We start from the raw sequence: 19,123 nt of genomic DNA on the forward strand, positions 1-19,123 counted from the left end.
GCTTTCCCTTCTCCCACTCTCTCATTGCAAATGGGGCTCTTCTTTCTCACCTTTTTTTTTTTTTTTTTAAATTTTTGTCCCGTGCCTCAATGTACATCCAGGAAATGTGCCGTGAAGCCTAGAGGACACTTTCCATACCTTAGCAAAAGATGTTGCCCAGTACTCTTGCAAAGGCTGCTTGACTTGTCTTAAGACTTTTAAAGACATTTTTAACAAGTAATTATTTTTCATTTATGTAGTGTAAGTAAATGCAACTTCAGGTCCAATGGCAGTCCTTCCTGAAAGGTAGCTAGAAATGTAATCCTGTAAGTGAAGGACAAAGTATATACTCACCATCCACAGCATTGGTTAAAAGAAACCCCCACCCCCTCGCCATTAGGTGGTGGGCCTGTTCACTCACAATCGTTCAAAACGTCCTGTGGCTTTTCAATGTGCCTTAAATGTTCTCTGGGTAACATCTTACTTCATCTTAGGAGGCTGGAGAGGAAAACCATAAGGTTAAAAAAAAAAAAAAAGAAAAAAAGAAAAAAAACCCATCTGGAAAATTCTAAAGGGCCCTTCTTATGTTAAAAGTGGCATTTCAAAAAACACCTGAAGCACGGGTTGATTGTGGGTGAGCCAGTAGAGAAATCTTGTCAACCGAGCCACCCTCTTTTCAACCTTCACCTCCGCCCTCCAACTGGCGCCGCCGGCCGCAGTGGGAACTAGAGGGCTTAGGTGTGACCTTCGAGGGCCCAAGGCTATTGCACATCTGTCTCCCTCCCCCCAGGAGTGTCCAGCGAGAGCGCTGCCATCACCTGGGCTCGGCAAGGGAGTATTCACGATCTCACTGTTCATCCATGTGCAGAGGGGAAGAAAAAAAAGAGAGAGAGAGAGAGGCTGGGAAAAAAAAAAAAAATCCCACATTGTCAGAGTAATGCCAAACTCTCTCTGAGTGGGATGAGCAGAGCAGATGCTGCAGTGAGATGCCAAAGCGGCTCCCCTTCCTCTGTGCCTTGGGTGCCTATAAATTGCTCCGGCGCGCGTTTGTCAGCCTCCTCTTCTCCTGGCAGGTGGTACCCAGGCAGAATTCTGCGTTCAGTCTCTCTCTCGCTCCGCTCCCGGCCGTGAGGCGCTCGCCGCTGCTCACTAGCTCCTCCGCTCCAGCCCGGAGCCTCGCCGAGCTGACCGTGCCCGCCGCCGCTGCTCCGCGCACCCGGGGGGCGGCTGGCCCGAGCTCGCGCCGCCAGCGCCGGGCGTTGGGGGTGCGCGTCTGTTAGAGTTGTGGTGGTTGCAAAGGAGGGGGAGAAAGGCAGTGGAAGGGCGAACAGAGCAAACGAAAGAAGAAAAGAAGGAGGCAGAAAAAGGCAACTTCAGACGGAAAGTTGGTGCGAACTGGCGCAGTCGGCAAAAACGGAAAAGTCGATCGCAGGCGGCGGCTGCATAAAAGTGTGAGCTGCCCGGGCCAGCGCGAGAGGCGGCGGCAGGCTCTGCCCTTCGGGTGGCCGCGCCGGCGCCCGCGGCAGCCACAGGTGCGAAGGGGCTCGCGGGAGGCGAGAGGGCGCCCTGTGCACCCCTCCCCCAGCCCCCACCCCCCAGCCCGGGACTTCAGCTCAAGTCACTTGGCGTCTGAGCTCCCTCCCCAGCCGCAGCTTCGGCAGGGGGGAGCGGGAGCGGGAGCAGGCGGGGAGCGGCCGGCGCGCGCCCGCCCAGGGGAGTTGGGGTTCGCAGGGGGTTGTTTTCGGCTCTGAGGAGGTCCCCGCCCAACCTTCAAAATTTTGTCCAAAAGCAGACAAGAGGATCGCCCCGCGCTGAGCCGGCTGGTGGGCAGCAGGAGGCGCCTGATCGCCGCCGGGGCGCTGGGGGTGGTGATGGTGCTGCTGCTGGTCATCCTCATCCCGGTGCTGGTGAGCTCGGCCGGCACGTCGGCGCACTACGAGATGCTGGGCACCTGCCGCATGGTCTGCGACCCCTATGGGGGCACGAAGGCGCCCAGCACTGCCGCCACGCCCGACCGCGGCCTCATGCAGTCCCTGCCCACCTTCATCCAGGGCCCCAAAGGCGAGGCCGGCAGGCCGGGGAAGGCGGGCCCGCGTGGGCCCCCCGGCGAGCCTGGGCCGCCGGGTCCCGTGGGCCCTCCGGGCGAGAAGGGCGAGCCCGGCCGCCAAGGCCTGCCGGGCCCGCCCGGGGCGCCCGGCCTGAATGCGGCCGGGGCCATCAGTGCCGCCACCTATAGCACGGTGCCCAAGATCGCCTTCTACGCCGGCCTCAAGCGGCAGCACGAAGGCTACGAGGTGCTCAAGTTCGACGACGTGGTCACCAACCTCGGTAACCACTACGATCCCACCACGGGCAAGTTCACCTGCTCTATCCCGGGCATCTACTTCTTCACCTACCACGTCCTGATGCGCGGAGGGGACGGCACCAGCATGTGGGCTGATCTCTGCAAAAACAACCAGGTGAGTGCCGGCAGGCAGCAGGGTGGGCGGGGAGGGAGCGCGGGAAGGTACGGGCAAGAGGGAGGAGACCCCGGAAATGGGGGTGGGAGCCCGCGGAGGAAGGGCGCGGCAGCCCGGCTCCTGGGAGCGCAGCGGAGGGGTCGCCGCTATTCGCTGGCGAGGCAGGGGTCGTAAGCCCGCGCGGGCGCGCGGAGGCCTGGAGAGCGCGGTTCCCAAGCTGGGACCTGCACTTCAAAGCGCGAGTGCGAGCTCGACCCTCGAGGATAGGGAAGCCGGGAGCTCCGTCCCTCGGACAGCTTGTGCACCACGCAGTCCCGGGCAGGGAGCCACCTGAGGGATCCTCAGCAGGGCAGGGTCGCTCTCAGGCTTTGCCTGGAAGAGGAGGGCTGGGGGAGCCCCGAAATGGGCGTGCCAGGGTGACAAACTCGGGGGAGAAAGGGACCCGCGGGACAAAGAAGGGAGCCGAAAGAGGGAGTCCAAATGTGACGCGTCCAGGGCCGAAGAGGGACCGGGGGACTCGCGGTCGCCAGGCCCCTGCGACGACCCAGCCCAGGGAAACGAGCATACCGTCAAATTCAAGGCACAGACTCCGGTTTAGATTTCAGCCCAAGGAGAAGAAGGGGGAGAAGTAACGAGTGCGGATAACAAAAGAGAAAAGTTGGGACTCATGGGTGCACTCAGCAAAACACGCACCCAAACACAGAACCCGGACTCCAGGGGCTGAAGTAGGAGGCCGCATAGGCAGGTGGCAAGGAAGGCGAGAGGCAGAGCCGGCCCTGGGGCTATGGGCCTCACTGCCAGGGAGCCCCCGGGCCGCCTGCGTGAGGGTCTTTCCAACCCTGCCTTCTCACAAGGCAGTGGCCTTGGCCTTGACTGTGCCCTATCCTGAGATTAGCCCTGAGCCCCAGGATTTGTTCTCCTGGGCTGGATGGCTCCGCCATCAGGGCCACGGGTCTGTTTTATGTGGGGGCCACTTTATCGTTTGCTTGAGAAACTCGCAGTCACTGCAAAACCAAGGTGTGCCCGATCTCTTAGAAGGGGAAAACTGTGTTTGTAACTACCCAGAAGTGTCCTCGGACCTGAGGCACGCGCCGAATCAGCAGGAGCGCTCTGGGCCAGGCCTTGCAACCCGAAGCCTGCAGTCTGGGCTAGTTCTCTGGCTTTAATTTTGCCTCTTGGGTGGTACAGGGAACAGCCAATTTAGATTTAACAAGGGCTACTGGGCTTCAGGTAACCCGCGCCTTGAATTCAGACCTTTTCAGTTATAACCCAGGTTTCTATCAAGCAGCATTAAGGCAAGATTTCTTCCAAAGACCCAATTCAGGAACAGAAGTGTTTTTTGTTGTTGTTGTTGTTGTTGTTTTTGAAAAGTGAAAGACAAATAGTATAAATGTATATGAAAGAAAGGACAAAAATATCCTGTCCCTCCTTTCTCTTCCCACCCCTCGTTTCTAAAGGAATTTAGAAGTAAATAGCTCAATGACCCCACAGGACAGGTAGAAGCAAAAAAAAAAAAAAAAAAAAAAAAAAAAAGAAAGAAAGAAAGAAAGAAAGAAAAGAAAAAATGGCCACCAGGAGGCACTGACAGGGTTGTTTATTGTAGTTATTATGCACAAAATAATATTAAGATAAATAAATATTTACGGAGGAGTTAGATAGTTATAGGTGTATGGTTAAAAAGGGCATGACTCACTGTACCAAAATAGAGCTATTCGATCACCTTTACAGAATGGTTTATGAAGAGCCCCTTAGCAGACAGCAATGAGGCACCCATTTACTCACAAACTGGCTCTCTTCTGACTCAAAGGTTAGGTCTAGAAAATAATGTCAGGCTGAAGGATTGTTTTTAGTGGTATTACTTAAGATGGAATAATATTCAAGTTTTATCAGCCACTGAATAAAAACACTCACATCTTTAAAGATCTGGAAATTGCAATTGCATGAAAAATCAGGGAATGATACATTTAAATTAGTTTAAAGGTTCCTGTCTCAACTGCCGAACCCAAGTATATTGAACTGATTCCAGGAAAACCATTTTATATACCTGTTCTAGGTGCATTTTGTTTTTAAAATTATTCCATTGTTTGGAGAGTAGAATGCTTCTTTGTGTCCTCCTAGCTTGCACATTCTCTGAGGATCAGGAAAAAAAAAAATAAGGCAACCAGCTGACCTTATCATGTATAAAGCTCTCCACTGGCATTATTAAGCTGTTACTTCTTCAAAAGGTGTGCAACAAGTAATTCTGAAAAATATACATAGCAGCAAACAATATATTTTCAACTTAAGCATGGACTATTTTGGAAAATGGTTATTAAAATATTACTGTTAAGGAATTTTATCCCTAGAATAGAAAGATTTTATAAAGGCTGACCTGTAGACAGTTCCAAATGAGATATATTTTACAAAGTTTATTTTATTAATATTAAATAAATAGTTTATCAGTGATCTTCAGTTACGTTCTTGTCTGATCACTTCTTAGAATGGCAGTTTCCCCCCGGGCAGACCTAATTTGTTTTCATAAAATAGAAACTCAGAGATCCATGTCAGTGTAATGTTCTATGGATTAAGTGGATTTGAGAAGCACAAAAATTAAACTAAAAATGCAGTGCACTCTAGGATAGAGGAATGCCTCTGGACCGTAACCATATGAGAACCATTTTATTTATGCTTTGTGTTGAATGCAGGATCACAGATGGAAACATCAAAGGCCAGTAAATTAACCTGATGCACCACTTAACCTTTTGTTTATGATTCCACAGAAGTACAATGAAAATGAAATTATGAGAGCATCAGTAGCAATTAATTAAATTAGCAAATGTTACCATAAATATTGTCTCCAATGATAAACCCTCCCTAATAAGATAATGCTACAGCCACACAAGCTCCCAGGTTCTCACAAACAGGCCAGTAAAAGGATCACAGTTCTCATATTCCCCATGAAACCATCAGTCCAAATTTAATCGTATCATTTGTTGCGAGCCCATGACAGTGCATATGAAAGGTAAAAGTTGGACTCTGGTGGCTTTACAGAGAGACAGGAAATATAATTTTAATGTGTTCGTATACCTTTGGCAGAAAACCTGAATTCAAAAATTGCTCTTTGAACACAGTCACTGTGACACCAACTATACTAAAAGCTAAAACTGGCTCAAGATTAGAACTATAAAATAATTAAAGACCCAGTTTTATTTTAAGAATCTATTAATTAATTACAGCACCAATGAACATGAGATGTTGGAGACAAGAGTTTGTGGGTTGATAATTCATTCATTAGAGAGATTAATGAAATGTCAAATTAATATTATCTTTTTAAAAGCGGTGACACACGCACTACAGATCAAGCAGGATCTAAATAGTTAACTTAAAATTTGAAAAGATATTAGAGTACATTCAGGCAGAAATGGGGAGCTCAGGCTAAGGAAAGGATGCATCATATTCCCAGAGAAAATGCTGAAATCGGTGTACATTTAGGAACCTGAAAATAGCGTCCAAGGCGGATGCATTACCTTCCTCAGTAGTTCGATGGCTTAAAGGGAGAATTGTTGGAAGTCACCGAGCTGATTACTAGAGCTTGAAATTTCAAGTTCCATTATGCCTTTAGAGTAGTAGGATCAGGTGAGCAGGCAGGCTAAAATCATGCAAAGCACATTGGAGTGTGGCAGTTATTTAATTGAGAGAGTCTTGTGGTACAGTATAGTAAAATCTTAAGAGAATCACTTTCATTAAAAAGCAATCACACAACAAAGGAAATGAAAAACCGTAAGGGTAACCTTCTAGTCTTTGGGATCACCCTAATGCATTTGCAGGGTTTTGTGGTCATACCTACAGAATAAAAATGGTCACATTTACAGGGTTTTCTCTTTATACCCTGTAGAATAAAAACTGCATCATATATATATATATATATATATATATATATATATATATTTAAGACTATTGCCTCTAAATCAAGGGATTTTAATGAGTACTGGTTCCCAGATGCCTTTATAAAGAAAGCAGTGTTACAGCACAATACCCATAGAGCATATATTAAACATCTAAAGCACTAAAAAAAATGTTTCTGCCTATTAATAATAGCTGAAAAGTATATTTATGGATGGCTAATTAATTAATATATTACTGACATAGCTAATTGCTAATTTGTATTTTAATTTTTCTCACCCATTAAAAGTTCACGTGTTTAAAAAAAAAAAAAAAGATGAGGTCATAACAGCGCTATCCTCCTTGTAGATTTTTTTCCCAGGGAATTAATGACTGGATGAAATTAGTGAATCAAAGCACTCAATTCCTACAAACTTATGATTAATTTCTAGGAAACATTTATGACATTAAATTGTGTTATTACTTAACAGTCCAAACAGATCACCTCATTGAATTGGTGTATACATTTGAGTCAATGTTTCAGAGCCTAATTGCATGGTGTATTGCTTTCACTGTATTAGTTAGCGTCAGTTAGCACAGTGTTAAAGCAATTATAAATCCTTTAAGTCCCTTTCTCCTTTTGCTATACAATATCCAGAAAGAAATTTTTAAAATACTACTCAAATTACTTTACAAGTTCAGCAGTGTCAAAGAGCCTTCTCCTTTTTTAACATTTCAGCATTAATGTGAGAACATACCACATGAAAATTTAATTTGAAAACCTATCATTTAAGTTTTGAAAGAAATGCATGGAAATTCTTGACTTATGTCTCAGTTCCCTCATTTTACCAAGTGATAAAATTCAGCATATTATACCCCAAGTCATGCATTATTACATAATGCAGGTTTACAAAACCACTAAATCACTTGCTATGTTATTCAGGGAAATACCATTATAGTGGAATAGAAACAAGCCACAGAGTGGAAGATGTTTTACTGAAATAAATCAAATTACAAGTCTGCCTACTGAAAATTTTTTTCCAAGGCAGAACCAAAATATAGCTAAATGGATATAAAGCCTAATTTGAGTTGAGGAAGTGACAGAATGTCCATATTACTTGAAATGATAGGCAATTTGACCGTTTGCAAACGTCTATCAACCCACTAATGAGATCACAGACTCAACACGAGAGGATTATAGGCAACTTCCATTCTCAAAGCAAACCACACATTTTTAGAATCACCCAAGTGAAAAAGAGTGTTCAATCAGATCACTAAAAATGTTTAGAAATTTGAGAGACCTCAAAGCTTAGTTCTTTCTATAACTTTTAGATATGTTGAAATTAAATATGGAAGTGCACACATCACAGGTTGGTAATAAAAAGGCACATCTAGAAAAATGAACTCTGCAAACTTGCGTGATGTTTAAATGAGGTTTCTGGCCAAAAAAAAAAAAAAAAAAAAATGCTCTACCTGAATTAGATTTCGAAAGCCCCAAATCAAATGACTTCCTTCCCTTTTTTTTTTTTTTCCTCCCTATATAGTAGAGTTGGAGTCGTATTATTTCTCTGACGTCTCCACTGCTATGGCTCTCCATTTTCTAATAAGCATGGGGACCCACTGAAGTTCAGATTGAACCTCTGTCCTCGTAAACAGCTGCTTAGAATATTGCTAATTGGCTTAAATTAAAATGCAAAAAAAAAAAAATTATCCTTCTTTCCATTCCAAGAAGTGACTGGGCCTAGAGATTCAAGAAATGAGGAAAAGCGCTGATTTAGGAAGAGGATAGAGTGATGTGTGTGTGGTTTGCAGCCCACAGTAGGAAAAAAACCTTCTGGAATGACCCTTGCATAGGACCTTTTCATCTTTCTGCTCCTCCCTTCCAGCGACACAGTTGAAGCTGTTACAAAGATACCCTCCCAGAGCTCCTAGGCCCTGGTGGACTCTCCCAGGCTGAATTCTGTGCTGTGGCGCAGGTTGGCTTCCGATGCTGAGTGAATGGCAAAGAGGAAAACCCGACAGCTCTCTCCTCCAGATTCTAATTCTCCTTTGCTTCACACAGGTGCGAGCCAGCGCCATTGCCCAAGACGCTGATCAGAATTACGACTATGCCAGTAACAGTGTGGTTCTTCATTTGGAGCCGGGAGATGAAGTCTACATCAAATTAGATGGCGGCAAAGCCCACGGAGGGAATAACAACAAATACAGCACATTTTCTGGATTTATTATTTACGCTGACTGATCACACAGAAACTAAGCTTATTATTCTGAGTTTGAACACTGGATTCGTATGGCTAACGTCCGTGAATCAAGGATCCCAGGGGATGCCGGTTGCGGGGCACCTCAGTTGTGTATATGTGGGGAATTCAAATGCTACCTGACTCACATCTGTATACGCAGAAACATTATGTAAAAAAAAAAAAAAAAAAAAATTAAAAGCAAGATAAGCAGATGTGTTATCCACTACCGCCAAAGCAAATACTCCTCCTTATCGTTAGTGTCCATGTGAATGAAGTCCTATATAGATCACAAATTTTTATAGAAAAATCTAAGACACTGAATTATTTCTCCAATATATCTGAACTTTGGTGTACTGTGATCTTGCTGCTTTTATCCATATGTCAGCTTTGGTTCTTGTGAGTTTACCTGCTTATTATGATACCTGGAATCCATTCATAGTGTGGGGAGAATTATATTACCCTGCAGGAGAAGGTCTGATTGAAACAATGCTGCTTGTCCCCAAAGAAATTGTTTGCCTTGTACTTTTGTTAACTTTAGAGCTAGTCCTGGGAATGATTCAACTTCAAGCCTTAACCTGGAATTTTCTGGATTTGAGGGAATTCCCAAGCCTATGATCATTTTCACATTTTCTTTTTTCTTGTGAATTTTCTTTTTTCTCTTTCCCAGTGATAGTCTTTAAAAATAGAGATCGAAACTGTATCATAGGATTACCCTCTAAGTGTGAAAATGTGTAATTATGTATGGTATTTAGAAAATCCCTTGTGTGTCCATTTTGTCCATAGGATGCGTTTAGATTTACTTAGAAAGTCAGAGAAATTTATTCTTTGGTGTTAAATCAGACTGAGGCTTTTGCCTTCTTTGGAACAAAAGATTATTCATAACCCAATGAACAATGGTTTAATTTGAGCTACTGCATGGGTCACCAAAGGGATACTAAGTAAGGCCTTCAAATAGTTACTACAAGTCACGGCCTGAGGTTATTTCAAAATGAGCAATTTCACATATAACCAATAAGACAACAAAGTGTATATATTTTATACAAATACCTGCTACATATACATGTATTTGTGTGTATACACACACACACACACACATATGTTAGATCAAATATAATATATACATGGCTTCAGACCATAGGCACAGTGGCTGTATAGCCTCAAAAATTTAATTTAAAAAAAAGTATGTGTATATATACACACAAACACTCATAAATTATTCGACTTTTTTTTATCAAAATATATTTTGGATTACAAAGGCATATGGAAGAGTAAAATAATTTAAGTGGCTTCTCTTTTAAGAGTTACCCAGAAAATTAAATTTTATTCGGTTAAAATGCCCTATACATCACATGTCTGTAAATTATGCCTCTGGCTTCTTTATTACCATGTGCCAATCAATATTTCCACTGGATTCTGTGGCAGACTGTTAATATTAGGACTGCAGAAACAAAGTGGCTCTCTTTTGCAATGTTTATGAATCATATACATTTGAATTATCCATTTTTTCCCTTTTTTCTCAGGTGGATTAAAGCTGACGGTAAAGTAGATGTTGAGAGTAGTGTATATCATTTCTCTCTGGCTAAAATACATTGCCAAAAGCCATCTCTTTAATCTAAGAAAAAGATTAAAAATGCATGTTGATAGGTCCTAACTATCAGACAACTTCCACTATAACGATTAAAAATCTGCACCCCTCTCAGCTGCCTTTGAAGAGTCTTTGAGCAAGTCGATTTGAAAAACAGGGATTTAAAAATCTGCTTGTTTTACTGGTGAAGGACATTTGCATTTTTTCATTTAAAGGAATTAGTTTGTTCTCCTGGCTTGTTCCTCGTGGGTACTTTCTGTTCTAATACACAAAAAAAACTCGATCATCTTTGATCCACAGAAATATCTCGTATTTAGAAAACCTCAACTTTGCAAAAGAGTTACGCGTGGTGTTCCCATCTGAAGGTGCTGTTGGCTTGGTTTAAATGCCTTGGTCTGAGTAACTGTCATGATTTTTATGATTAAAAACACTTAGCCCATTCATCAAGAGTAGTGACTAATTCTGTTTGGCCTTTCTAATACGTTGGATAAGTCATGAAGGAGTTGCAATGGATTTATGTCTGTTTAACAATATGTATTTATCAAAGAGAAATTGGTAGCAAGGTTTTGGAGATTTGTTTTGGGGGAGGCAGTTAACAAATAGTATAACGAGGAATCAACCAAAAGATTAATTTGTAAGCAGCAGTGCACATCTTCTATGGGTTTTAAAAAGGCTTTATTTACACAAACATCAGGGCTGGGTACCTTCTGAAGAGCAGGCTCTAGAATCAGAATGTCATTTCTAATAGATCTGACCTTTCCTTCAGATAACTAAGCATTATTTTCTCTGTTTAGGCCCAAGAAAAAACAAATAAAAGGTAAAGGGATTAAAGGGAATACATATAAGGCAAACATTTCTCTTTTTTTGCATTACATATTATTAATTAAACTGTGGCCTTTGTTATAGATATAATGATTCATTAAACTATATTATGTAATATATTTTTATTATTATGATTGAATTTTTACAATTCACTTTTAGGTGTTCAGGCTCCCTTATACAGGTTTAAAACAACAAAGTTTTACAGCAAAAATGGATACCAGGAAGCCACAGGTAACAAAACTGATTTATTATCAGTAAATATAGATAAGGTAGACAGCATATAATTAAGCTTACACAATCTTTTTTACCATTGTGAATTGGTAATTGTATTACAGTATCCTCTGGGGGGAAAAAAGCCTCAAAATTTAACTTCCTTTGCTGCCGAAGCTATTTTAAAGTGCGGTATTATTCATTAAGCATTAATTAAAGAACAGCAGGATAATTAGTAGGATCATTAATATTACAAGTAACATTAGATTGCTCCAGAAGGGGGTAATTTAACTAGAAACACTTTAAATTTTCTCAAGTAGTGCAGCTGATAGATTAAGAAAACAAAACAAAACAAAACTCCACTAAGGGGACACAGACTGTAAATCGCTGTTTGGAAATAGGTATTTCTGTATTTATTTTGTGGAGGCAAAACAATAGGGCAGAATTAGGTTAGTAACTTCTTAAGGTACAGGGGCGACCGCAGTTTCTGAGAAGGCAAAACTCTTCTAATTCTCATGAAAAGGAAAGGGCCCACTATTGGTCCTACAGGGCTCTGATTAATATCTCACAATGCACTGGAAATCACTGAAAAATGTTCTCCGCAAGCTTGATACTCAAGGTATGAACTCATAAACAACCTTCCTATTTGAAAGTTAGCCATTGCTTAGGGTTTTCTATCAGTATCTTATCAATTGCATTCTCAGTGATACCTCTAAGCAACATTTTAGGAACAATGTTGGTGAGTATATGAGAATAGCCGTGACCTCCATATTTCATTAGCCGATGCTTCGTATGTATGTCATGTGCCATCAGAATTCGGTCTTCATAGCCCTCATCCACCAGAAGACGCACTCTGTGAAAAATATTAACTCATTAAATGGCATTGGTCTCATATTTTAAATTACCGGGGTGCTTCAAACGTTTTACTCATAGACGTATTATGCTTGCTGTAGAAATACTGCCTTCCGCTATGGCACGGGTAGTGGGAGGCCCTCATTAAATACTCCGCGGTAGTGATAAAGATAGCACTGCATCCTGGTAGGAGCCTGGTCCTTATTCCACGCACAGAGAAAATTCTAGCCTATGGTATTTATGACAACGCCAGCAATACTGCATTAAAAACAGTTTCTAATAGAATGTGCCAGTCACTCAGAAAGAAATACTTGGCATTTCACAAAGTAACTTTGTTCTGGATTTGTAGCCAGCTCTCTGCTCTAAAATCCCTCTCCTAGTGGACCCATTTTCCAGATTCCATTCTCTCTCTGGCTCACTGTCTCTCTCTGTCTCTCTCTTTTTCTCTCTCCATTCTTCTAGCAAATACAATCAATGGCAATTTGTGATTTAAAAAGGGAAACAAAAGGAATCTTCATACAAGTAAACCATTCCGAGAGTAAAATCTGTTGTTTTGAAGGTGAAGGGCATATTATCAACTAGATGGTCATTTTAAAAAGGCCAGGAAAGGGGGCACCTGGGTGGCTCAGTGGGTTAAAGCCTCTGCCTTCAGCTCAGGTCATGATCTCAGGGTCCTGGGATCGAGCCTCGCATCAGGCTCTCTGCTCAGTGGGGAGCCTGCTTCTTCCTCTCTCTCTGCCTACTGGTGATCTGTCTGTCATATAAATAAATAAAATCTTAAAAAAAAAAAAAAAAAAAGGCCAGGAAAGGTACCTCTGTAGTTCGAGCATTGGTCCCTTCGAAGTAACTATGGAAATTTTGGCTTAGTAGTTGTCTCAGAGCATTGGATTAAATCAACCAACAATTGATTCTGTCTTCCTTTTATTTCAATAAGATTGTTGTAAATATTGAGATATTCCTTTAAATTTATAGCCAGTTGCCTTGAGAATGGCTTTCCAACTTCTGTCTAAACATCTAATCCTCTTTGCTTTGTTAAATGCTGTAATCTATAGTGTGAGTCACCTCCTGACAGCTACCATCTGTGTGTGTCTGGACTCTGGGCACTGTCTGTCGTGACTTCTACGAGTCGCTGATAGCAGGAGGTGCAACTTGGAGACAGTGGTTCTTCTCTGGCATTCTCTACACGGGCTTGTCAGTCTCTGGATTCCCAAATGAATCTAGATGGTTGGACAGCACCTTCCTCCCAGAGACTAATTATTTAAAAAGTATCCTTTTTGTTTCTAGGACATTTTTTTTGCCATTCCGGTGCATGAGTCAATTTTAATAATGACTAACATCAGCAAATTGTGGACCACCATACAGAAACCTCAAACACAAGATGTTTGAGAACAGATGTTTTAAAATAAAATTATAATTGAAGATGAGATCTTGTGTTTGTAGGTCAAAGGAAGGCAAGAGCCAGAGAAGAGCCACCCCTAGCCTTTTTGTCTAGAAATCTGTATTCGTGTCACACGTACCCAAGCGTGTCCTGAAAGATCTTGGACTTCTGTTTGTGCCACCGTGGATATTTACCTCTTTAAAAATGTGTATAGCGTCCAAAAACTCTTGTCTGACGTTACTTTTGGAATGGGATCTCTTTAAGGGAAGGCTCTGAGTTATATGATCATTTATGAGAAAAGAGGAAGATTAAACAGAATGCTTACGCACTGCTGAAACTTAGCGTAACAAACCTTGATCCCCAATTGAAAAGGAGTATCATGTTCCCGGAAATTTTAGGGTATGCTTCCCCCCTTATATTTTCTGAACATTTCCTAAAGTTTTTGTCTCTTTTCCGTTTCTGAGAAAAAAAATGGTGTCACGTTACTACAGAGGCATTTCGTATGGAGAAACAAATACCTGTACATGGCCTCGTGCCGTCCCAAAGTTATCAGATTGTGAGATAGTAAGGAAAGAGTATAATGGATAAGATACTCATTGAAAAGTGAAAACCCATAGAACTCATTAAGTCAAGACCAGTTCCCTCACGAGAGGAATATTGCCGTGGCACTTCAAACATAGTTATCTCCTGACTACCAAGATATAACTTGGCCACTCTTTTTTTTTTTTTTTTAGAGTTTTTTTTTTTTTTTTCCTTAGAGATTTTATTTATTTGAGAGAAAGCAAGAGAGCACGAGCAGAAAGGAGAGGCAGATGGATATGGAGAAGCAGCCTCCCCACTGAACAGGGAGCCTGATGTGGGACTCTGTCTCAGCACTCTGTGATCATGACCTTGGCCAAAGGCAGATGCTAAACCAACTGAGCCACCCAGGAGCCCTAACTTGGCCACTCTTGGAATAAAAGCTTCTCTCGTGCTGTGCCATTGTATGGAAGAACAGTAGTTCCAGTGATGCCGCCAGAAGGAAGGAACCACTGTAGATGAGAAGACAAATATGACAGTAATTATAGAAATACAAATGAGTTAGTGTTTTGCAAACAAATATTAGAGAGAGACTACAAAGTGTGAAAAGGCAGAGATATAATAAGATTTGAGAAATGGAGCATAAGATTGAAAACAGGTGTTAGACACAGAATTTCTGGTGCTGAAAACCAGAGGTAGGCAGAAGCGTGCTTCTCTGTTCTTGCAGTTCAGAGCTGTAAGATGACTAAGGCTCGGAAAAGGACTGCCAATGGATGATGAAAATCAGGTGCCCAAAGGGGCGGGGGGCGCGAGGGGTACCAGAGCATAAAAGGTCATTCAGTAATTACCGTGAGCTGTATTTGAGTCAAGTGACCTAATGTGTGATTTTCATTTAAGGACAATTAAGTATATGTATGTGGATATACATAAACACACGTATACTACATATAAATTTTGATGTATTTCCATATGTCCTGAATGTTTATATTTGGTTCAAGGAAAGCTGACCAGAATGAAATTCCGTTCTTGAATTAGTAGCCAAAAGCTGCTAAGAAGGGCTATGAGACGAGGTGTTGGTTGTCCTCCCCACCCCGTATCTCCTTTGTAGACCCCCTCTACAGATCCTTGCCCTCTTATTCAAGGTCCAAGAGCCTGATGAATCGTGTAGGCTTCCTCCTAAAGATACAGAAGACGCAGCTCACTGCCACAAAGGAGCTTAGGGAAAGGAATCAAGTCCTCAAAGCAAACTTCCTGTTTCTAAGTTGAATTGTTTCCTCCTCAGGAAATCATGGTTTTGAGATCATGGAAGATGAAAAAGCCCTACCACACTGCCCACTTTAAATTCCAGGGAATATTCTCCTCTGAGTATGGCACGGGGGCCCTAGGTACACACGTTTGCACCTACTAAATGGTGCTCCTGGGCAAGTAAAAATCATAACACAAGATGAACACACACACACACACACACACACACACACAAAACAATAAATCTGTGTATCAAAGAACTTATTTTGGTGGTTTAAAAAAATTTTTAAAGACCTAGCTTCACTGGTCAGGTTAGATTGCTTACGTATGGCCAAGTGTCTTCATATTGACATAGCTAGGGTGGGATGGGTCAACCAGCTCTCCCTGACGATATTAAACTTGAAGCATCTTTTATTATTACTGAGGTCATCAAGAAGGAGTGACCACACACAGGGACAGAAGAAGGCACGCAGATGTAAAGGTTGACTGCCCAGGGTAAGAGCTGAGGGCTGCCCCAACTGTGGCCACCGGCTCGAGATCTTTCCCTCAGCCCCCGGGTGTGTATATCCCACTATTGCTGCTTGAACCTCAGTTTCTGGATGTCCCTTCTGTAGGTCACTTCTCTCTGCTTGTATTCCAAATCGGTTTCTATACCCATAACCACATTCTGGTTCTTGTCATCATGGAAGACTACTTCCTCTCTGAAATCTCGATCTTGGGTTTCCCACTCTGACCACAAGTTACATCCCTCTATGTTTCCTCTCACCTCCTCCTGTGTACATACCCCCACTTCACTCAGGCTTCTGGTTATTCGCCTCTGCTCCATGATTCCTGTATCCCAGTTCTCTCTACACTCCCTTTCCTCCATCTTGGACCCCATGACCCTCACTCAACCCCACCCTGGTTCCCCGGGCTCTCAGCCATGTTTTTGAAGACAGAATCCCAACCGCCAGTCTCTCTCACTGTTCACATTTTCTGCCTCTCCTCAAAGCTTCCTTGGTCTTACTGCCAAAATACGCAACATTTTGGGTGGAAACAATCACCACATCACGTGCACTGGAGCCACTCTGCAGTCTGTAAAGATCTTGAGTCTCACGTGGGTCTCACACACGACACGTCCTATCCGTGTCTCATTCATTCCCTGAGCATCCATTCCCAGGCTTCCTCCTCTTCCACGAGGTCCTGCCCTGAATCTTTCCCATGTCTACTTCACAGGGACACTACCAAACATGTGCGACCATATGTCCTCAGTTTCCTGTTCTCACCACGACATCTCTCTGCATTCACCCCATTGCTCGCCTTATCCCTTTCAACCAACTTTCCGTTTGCTTACCAGATTCCATCTGTCTGTCTCCTTAGAAGCCTCGCTCTGTAGCTCCTCTCTCCAGATTGTTTTAACTTAGCATCGATTGACTATTTTCATATTCTGCACCAGACACTCACGTAAAAACTCTGCATACTTTATTTCATATAAATTCCATAGCAGCCCTGTAGAATGAGTACTGCTTCCCGGGACTGGTCTCGGTCTCCATCTCACTCTGCTTTTGCTCTCAGGCACATAACCACGCTCAACTCTACAAACCCTCAGGATCCTGCCATGGCTTCTCGCTTTGGCCCTACACCCCTGCTTCCCTTTACTACCAAGCTTCTTGAAAGAATACTCTCCACATTCTCTCTCCTCTCCCTTACCCCCTCCTCCTTCCTCAAGCCTTGACTGTGGAGACGGCAATTACTAACTGCAAGACAGTCTCCAGCCCATGAAATCCAATGGACACTTTTCAGCCTTGACCATGCTTGATGCCTGCCACCTGTCCAGTGTCCAAGCCCTTCTGCTCTACGTATTCTCCTGCACTGACTCTCACCGCAACACATTTCCCTGATATTAAAACTTTTCAATCTGTCCTTGAGTGACGGTTTCTGAGTCCATCCCTTAAATATCAGTGTTCCCCAGGGCTCTGTCCTCATTCTCTTCTCTGAGTGATCTCATTCGTTCCCACGCCACCAACCATGACATATAGACTGAAGACGCCCACATTTAGTCTCAGTTCCGATCCCTGCCCTGATCGTCCCACCCTTAACCCTTTGCTCCCCTGGAAAGCAACTCTTAGATACTCCCAAACCAGTCATCTTTGTTAATCCTGAATCTGTGTCTCCTCTCAGATTCCCTAATTTGGTGCATTCCAGGTTCACGTCACCGTGTAACCAAGACAAACCAGGTAGCTACCCGCCCTTACCTCCCCAAATTTTCCACTTGGTTGCCGAGAATGACTCATACGATTATTCGCTTAGACAGTTTGGAAGGGGTGAGATCTTCTTATGATGGTTGGTCTTTAGACATTCTACTTACAGCATTTAAGTTTCAATCATCTCCATAGTGAGTATTTTTGATAAAGCGTTTCAGAAATTCATTGTAGGAGGTTAGGACTTAAGCGTCAGCAACATGGGAAAGAAACTGCTTACTTCGTTAGGGATAAAAAGAGGAAAACATCTTTGTTCTCTTATTGTCGTGGCAGGGGTTAAATATTATCTGTTTCTTGTCAGCTGCCCATCTGCACTGAACTTCTAAGGCTCCGCTAAGCTTTTGCCTACTTAGGATGACTCATTTCCTTCTTGAAATAATATATAAAGATTTTCTCCCTGCAATAGCATTGATACTTTTTTCTGCAAGTCTCTGGTTCTGCCTGCATACTGTTTTCTGAATCTTTGCTAATACCCTTCCAGCTATGAGTCAAAATGGGCTGGGAAAAGAGAATGCTATTGGAGATTTCATCGTATTTACCTTCTAATTCTTTTATTATCGTCGGGCATGTCGATATCCGGGTTGAATTGGTAATGAAGGAGTTCGGTCCCAAAGAGATCATATTCCAAGTAACAGCCAAGTTGAGCAAACTCTAGTAGTTCCGTTTTATCAAGTAGAGTCCTAGAGACAATAAGAGAGACACGCTGTTATTGTCAAGAGCACATCTTCCACGTATACAGATTAAAAGTTCTAAGTGTACTATGTACCGAAGTATAATGGAAGTAACAGAACTTTTGAGTTGGCTCTTACAGTTTAGCTATAAAATAGTCAATGCAATTTGTTACCAGAAATAAAGAAATTTACCCTTATCTAAAAGGGAGTTTTCCCTTCTAAAGTACTTGGGAGCTATAGACATTTTAATGATACTGCCATTACTCAATAACAATTTTTAATTCTCCTTCAGAATTGTCTTCAGGATATGTTCCATATTCTTTTGAAAATTCTTCATAGAAGTGGGATAGCTCTGAACTCTGGAAGCTAACAAAGGAAATTTGGCATCCGTCTGGTACATTAGGTGAGTATTACTAATCTGGGTAAAATATGAAGCTAAGATAAAGTAATAGGGTGATTTTCTTGTGAAGACCATAAAGGGGTTCCAAAATGAATTCCAGTGTCATTTTGGGCTTCCTTGTCATCTGTGAACATCACTGCAACTTCTCAAAAAGAGGGCAACACTCGTACAGCTGTTTGTGTTCTGGTGTGCCCAGTTTTTAAATAGGATTTATTATTTCATGAGAATTTGGGGGGATGTCTTCTCATTTCTTTAGACATCATGGTAAGAATAGCACCGTTTTATGATGTAAGACAACGTAAATGAACAGGAAAGAAGAGGTGGAGAAGAGAAGCTGCAGCTACAAGCAGGGGAGCAGAGTCCAGAGCAAGAGTAGATGGTCTCAAGAAATTTAACAAGTAAAAATTTAAAGAATTTTTAACAAGTAAATTTAACAGGTAAAAAAGGGGTACGTGAAGTTAACCCCAATAATACCCTGGTAGAGGGGCACCTGGGTGGCTCAGTGGGTTAAAGCCTCTGCCTTCAGCTCAGATCATGATCTCAGGGTCCTGGGATCGAGCCCCACATCAGGCTCTCTGCTCAGTGCGGAGCCTGCTTCCCGCTCTCTCTCTGCCTACTTGTGATCTCTGTCAAATAAATAAATAAAATCTTTAAAAAAATAC

General features: G+C 42.7%; 2 protein-coding genes across 3 annotated transcripts in view; one reads left to right on the plus strand and one right to left on the minus strand.

Moving 5' to 3' along the window:
• The first annotated feature begins 765 nt into the window (after window positions 1–765).
• C1QL3 (complement C1q like 3) lies at window positions 766–10,567 on the plus strand. Of its 2 annotated transcripts, XM_059404249.1 has the most exons (3): window positions 766–1,511; window positions 1,772–2,438; window positions 8,362–10,567. In XM_059404249.1, exons 2-3 carry the CDS (start codon window positions 1,851–1,853, stop codon window positions 8,539–8,541), a joined length of 768 nt encoding a protein of 255 aa, XP_059260232.1. In that variant the 5' UTR covers window positions 766–1,511; window positions 1,772–1,850; the 3' UTR covers window positions 8,542–10,567. The 2 variants fall into 2 exon arrangements, with proteins under 2 accessions (XP_059260232.1, XP_059260231.1); XM_059404248.1 differs by having other exon boundaries at window positions 767–2,438.
• A 605-nt stretch (window positions 10,568–11,172) lies between these two features.
• The window catches only part of PTER (phosphotriesterase related), a 65,510-nt gene continuing 57,559 nt past the window's right edge, over window positions 11,173–19,123 (minus strand). Inside the window, exons 4-5 of the mRNA XM_059404247.1 lie at window positions 17,930–18,070; window positions 11,173–12,009 (exon numbers count right to left, since the gene is read on the minus strand). Of these exons, the coding sequence (XP_059260230.1) occupies window positions 11,799–12,009; window positions 17,930–18,070 (352 nt within the window). The 3' untranslated portion in view covers window positions 11,173–11,798. The remainder of the gene's footprint in view (window positions 12,010–17,929; window positions 18,071–19,123) is intronic.

Source organism: Mustela nigripes, chromosome 6 (assembly GCF_022355385.1).
Source record: "Mustela nigripes isolate SB6536 chromosome 6, MUSNIG.SB6536, whole genome shotgun sequence".
In the NCBI taxonomy this organism is placed as follows: domain Eukaryota; kingdom Metazoa; phylum Chordata; class Mammalia; order Carnivora; family Mustelidae; genus Mustela; species Mustela nigripes.

Bases quoted from the DNA above. Each gene is read 5' to 3' on its own strand.
- C1QL3 (XM_059404249.1), top strand. From the start codon at position 1,851: ATGGTGCTGCTGCTGGTCATCCTCATCCCGGTGCTGGTGAGCTCGGCC. The intron at 2,439-8,361 runs GTGAGTGCCGGC...TGCTTCACACAG, and splicing joins ATCTCTGCAAAAACAACCAG to GTGCGAGCCAGCGCCATTGC.